The 4,568-nt window shown below is 37.9% G+C and overlaps 1 protein-coding gene across 1 annotated transcript; it reads left to right on the forward strand.

The window, feature by feature from the left end:
• The first annotated feature begins 203 nt into the window (after positions 1 to 203).
• On the forward strand, positions 204 to 4,084 carry LOC103726932 (zinc finger protein OZF). The gene is made up of 3 exons (XM_029559309.1): positions 204 to 966; positions 1,162 to 1,222; positions 1,907 to 4,084. Exons 1-3 carry the CDS (start codon positions 933 to 935, stop codon positions 3,327 to 3,329), a joined length of 1,518 nt encoding a protein of 505 aa, XP_029415169.1. The 5' UTR covers positions 204 to 932; the 3' UTR covers positions 3,330 to 4,084.
• Positions 4,085 to 4,568: the final 484 nt, after the last annotated feature.

Below are 4,568 nucleotides of genomic sequence, written 5' to 3' on the forward strand. Positions count from 1 at the left end.
AATTGTGTACCATATTTATTATTTGATTAAAAATGTGCTTGAGGGACTGGAGAGAGAGCTCAGTCACTAAGAGCATTGGCTGCTCTTGCAGAGGACCCAGGTTCTATTCTGACCTCTGAGGGCACACAACAGAGGTCTACTTACATACATGCAGGCAACACACTCATACACATAAAATAAAAATAATAAGTAAAATAATTTTTTAATTATGCTTGAGTAAACTACTTAAGGTATATGCATTATTTCTCCTGTAAGCACATAGAATAGGCTAATTTCCCCGATTAACAAGGTGTGACAATATGTATGAATTTGTGCCTACCAGGGAAGCTTATTAGACTTAATGCCTGTTATTATTTGGGGTCACAGGGGCTGATCTTCGAGTTATTTCTGTGAGTTTTGAATAGAGTAGTAGACTTTCAGAATGAGAACTGTTCATAACATAGTTTGTATAAATCACTTATGGTAGGTGATTTATCATTTATGTCCATGCAATCTGCACTAAATGTTAAATTTTCTCATGCTGTCAAAACTTAAACATTATGAGCAAGAATTTCTAAGGGCAAGCAGGCTGTTGCATGCTAATTGGCCTCTGTTCTGAACATCAAATGGTTGGACTTTCTTAAGGTAGGAAGTAGACATGCGCTGTAGAAAGACACAGCTGTAGAAAGCAGCAGCACATCCTGTGCCCTGTGCGCAGCAGTGAGAGGAGTGTCCCTCCAGCGCTCTGTCCTTCAGAACCACCCAAATCCTGTAGTAGAACTTCTGAGTTGTAGCACAAATTGTGTGGATAGTACAGAATTGTAAGATCATATTATCAATAGAGTCTATGAAATGTTTAGGATTCTGTGACGTTTGAGGATGTTGCTGTGAGCTTCACCCAGGAAGAGTGGGCTTTGCTGGATCCTTCTCAGAAGAACCTCTACAGAGATGTGATGCTGGAAACCTGCAGGAACTTCACTTTTGTAGGTAAGAATATCATCTCCCCTTCCCTTATCATATTAAGGAAGAAGCATTTCTTGGAATTGAGGCTCCTCTGTGATTGGGAATATTGGAAGGAAAGAATGTGGTGTATGAATCAGGCGTGGTTCATAGACACTAAAGCTACAAACTACATTTTCACTAATTTCTAATTCATCAAAATTTTCTATGACTGCATTTTAGGAAACAATTGTGAAGATGAGAATAATAAAGACCATTGTAAAAGTTCTGGAAAAAATCTCAGGTAATTTGAAAAAAGTAGAAGGAAAGTTTCTTTGAAGGAATTTTTAAAAGATTTGTACCTACTTTATTATGTGTGTACGCATGCACACGTGTGTGTCTGTCTGCCTATCTCTCTCTCTCTCTCTCTCTCTCTCTCTCTCTCTCTCTGTCTCTCTCTTTCTCTGCATACCTCTGTACATGTGCAAAAGAAGGTCAGAAGTTTTTGGACTCATGGATTTGGAATTACCATAGCTTGTGAGCTATCTGACTTGGATGCTGGCAACCAAGCTAAGGTCCACTGAAAGGGCAGCAACTGGGTTTACAGATGAGCCGTCTCTCCCCCTCCCATTAAAAGTATTTTTATCTGAGCATTAATGAATAAATAAACAATGAGCACAACTTTTGTTTTTCGGGGTTTTTTTATCATTGGGAAATGAAGCATGTACTTCAACTTAAGAAGCCTATTCACTGCTTGCAGGGCATTTCACATGCAAATGGTGCTAGGAACTCACATTAGCAAATGTCACTCTTTTTATCATAGCCCTGTGGGAACCATAATGTAGAATTATCCCTCTATTTAGTTTTCAACCATTCACCTATGGCAGAAGGCATATACTTTACCTAATTTTGGGAACAGTATGTGACCTACACTTTGTAATAAATAGTAGTACATCACCTTTTACTAATATACTTGTCATTTTTCCAGAAGTTCCATGGTCAAGATGTTCTGTGAGCATAAAGAAGATCTTCAGAGTGGAGAAACTTTCACGTGGATAGCAAATGCCAATATGAGCATGAACATTTTTAGTGACCTAACACCATGTGAAAGCAATGTGTGTGGGAAGGTTTCCATGTGTCATTCACTCTTCCATAACCATCCGACCTCTCACTCTGAGCACAAACCATGTGAGCATGAGGAGTATGGAAACAAGCCCCAGAACTCTAACTCTCTCACAAGCTGTCAAAGACATATGAGAACTTACACTGTGCGTTTGTTGGTAATAGATCAGGAAACACACAGTGAAAAACCACTCTATAGATACAAAGAATATAGAAAGGCCTCTGCTGATGGCAGTTCACTTCACACATCTGGACGAACTCAAACTGTAAGAAAGCATTATCAATGTAATGTATGTGGGAAACAGTTGAGTTCTTCCACTTCTCTTCAAGGACATGAAAGAATTCATAGTGTTGAAAAATTACTTGAATATAAACAATGTGGTAAAGGCTTTAGACATAACACTTATCTTCATATGCATACTGGAGAGAAACCATATGAATGTAAACAGTGTGGTAAGTCCTTTAGATGGCAGAGATATCTTAAGTTACATGAAAATATTCATGCTGGAGAGAAACCATATGAATGTAAACAGTGTGGTAAGGCCTTTAGATGGCAGAGATATCTTAAGTTACATGAAAATATTCATACTGGAGAGAAACCATATGAGTGTAAGCAATGTGGTAAGGCCTTTACATTTCGTAATTCCTTATTGTTACATGAAAGAAGACATACTGGAGAAAAACCGTATGAATGTAAACAATGTGGTAAGGCCTTTGGATGTAAGAGTAATCTTCAAAGGCATGAAAAAACACACACTGGAGAGAAACCCTATGCATGTAAACAATGCAGTAAAGCCTTTATTGGATACAGTGACCTTCAAGTACATGAAAAAATTCATGCTAGAGAAAAACAATATGAATGTAAACAATGCGGTAAAGCCTTTAGAGGTAACAGTTATCTTCAAAGTCATGAGAAAATGCATACTGGGGAAAAACCATATGAATGTGAACAATGTGGTAAGGCCTTTAGATGGCACAGATATCTTAAGTTACATGAAAAAATTCATACAGTAGAGAAACCATATGAGTGTAAACAATGTGGTAAGGCCTTTAGATGGCAGAGATATCTTAAGTTACATGAAAAAATTCATACTGGAGAGAAACCATATGAATGTAACCAATGTGGTAAAGCCTTTAGATGGCACAGATATCTTAAGTTACATAAAAAGATTCATACTGGAGAAAAACCATATGAATGTAAACAGTGTGGTAAGGCCTTTGGACATAACAGTCATCTTCATAGACATGAAAAAACACATACTGGAGAAAAACCGTATGAATATAAATGAGTTGAAGACTTCAGATGCCACAGGGATAGAGACATGACAGGTTCATACTACACAAAACCCTGTGATTACCAACAGTGTGGAAAAGCCTTTAGAAGTCAATCATGTTTCCATGAAAGAATTCATATTTTAGTAAATCTATGAATGCAAACAGTGTGGTAAAGCCTTTAGATGACATAGTTATCGTTATGTGAAAATTCATATTGGACCAAAACGAAATGAATGAAAGCAATGCAAATCCTACATTTGTATATTTATCTTACATTACATGAAAAATTCATACTGGAGAAAAACCCTCAGTGCAAAGACTGGAAACCTTTACATTTCATAGTTCCTTACAGTTACAAGAGGAAATTAACTGTGGCAAAGAACGTGAATGTGAATGATGCCTATAATTGTTAAACTTCCTAAATTACATGGCAGAGCAATTTCATACCACTTTCAATGTCAAATAATCATGGGAGAAAATTCCTCAAAATGTAAAATCCAAGTATTGTTAATGTTTTATATGAGTTCACTTCAGTTAGGGAAAATTCAACTCTCAAGCCTTTCAGAATATAAACAACAGGGGCAAGGATCAAGCTGTCACAGTTCCCAACAGCAACAGTGTTGTGTGAGATTTTTCCTGGGGAGACCTGAGCAAATGTTAACTCACCTGAGACAGGAAACTAATGACACAAAATAATTCTACCAAAGTCCAATTAGGTGAACCAAGGATTTTATGAGGTTACTTCGAGGAGCATGGACAAGCACAAACAGCTGCATCACCAAAAAGCCCAACCAGTCTAAGTGATGATTCGTGGAAGCTGCAATCTGAGATCTCTGCCCAACTGGCAGGCAGCTTGGTTAGTTGGGAAATTTCTTCTTTTCACAGTTATTTACTGTGAAATAACTTGTGGAATAGCCTTGGGAATCTTGAAATTTGAACATCCCAGAACTTGTGTTTACTTCTTGAGTCTTAAGCCTCCCTTTGAGAGGGACTGCATCAATTCAGAGAAAATTTCCTCGACAACACCCCTTCCTCTGACTCTTACTTTTCTTTTTGTAATGCTTTTAGATCCTTGTGGGTGGAGGGTGTAGATACAAATGTCCTCTATGGCTAACATTAGGCCACTGTGCCCAAGCAATACTCATGTTTTCTCAGGATCTTCATCATTGCCTTTGTGGTATACCATCCACTGTGAAAGGAAGTTTCTTTCCATGATCGACTGCAGCTGACTGTGGGAAGCGAGCACAGCCGAG

This window comes from Nannospalax galili, unplaced genomic scaffold (genome assembly GCF_000622305.1).
Source record: "Nannospalax galili isolate Female #2095 unplaced genomic scaffold, S.galili_v1.0 scaffold529, whole genome shotgun sequence".
NCBI classification, from domain to species: domain Eukaryota; kingdom Metazoa; phylum Chordata; class Mammalia; order Rodentia; family Spalacidae; genus Nannospalax; species Nannospalax galili.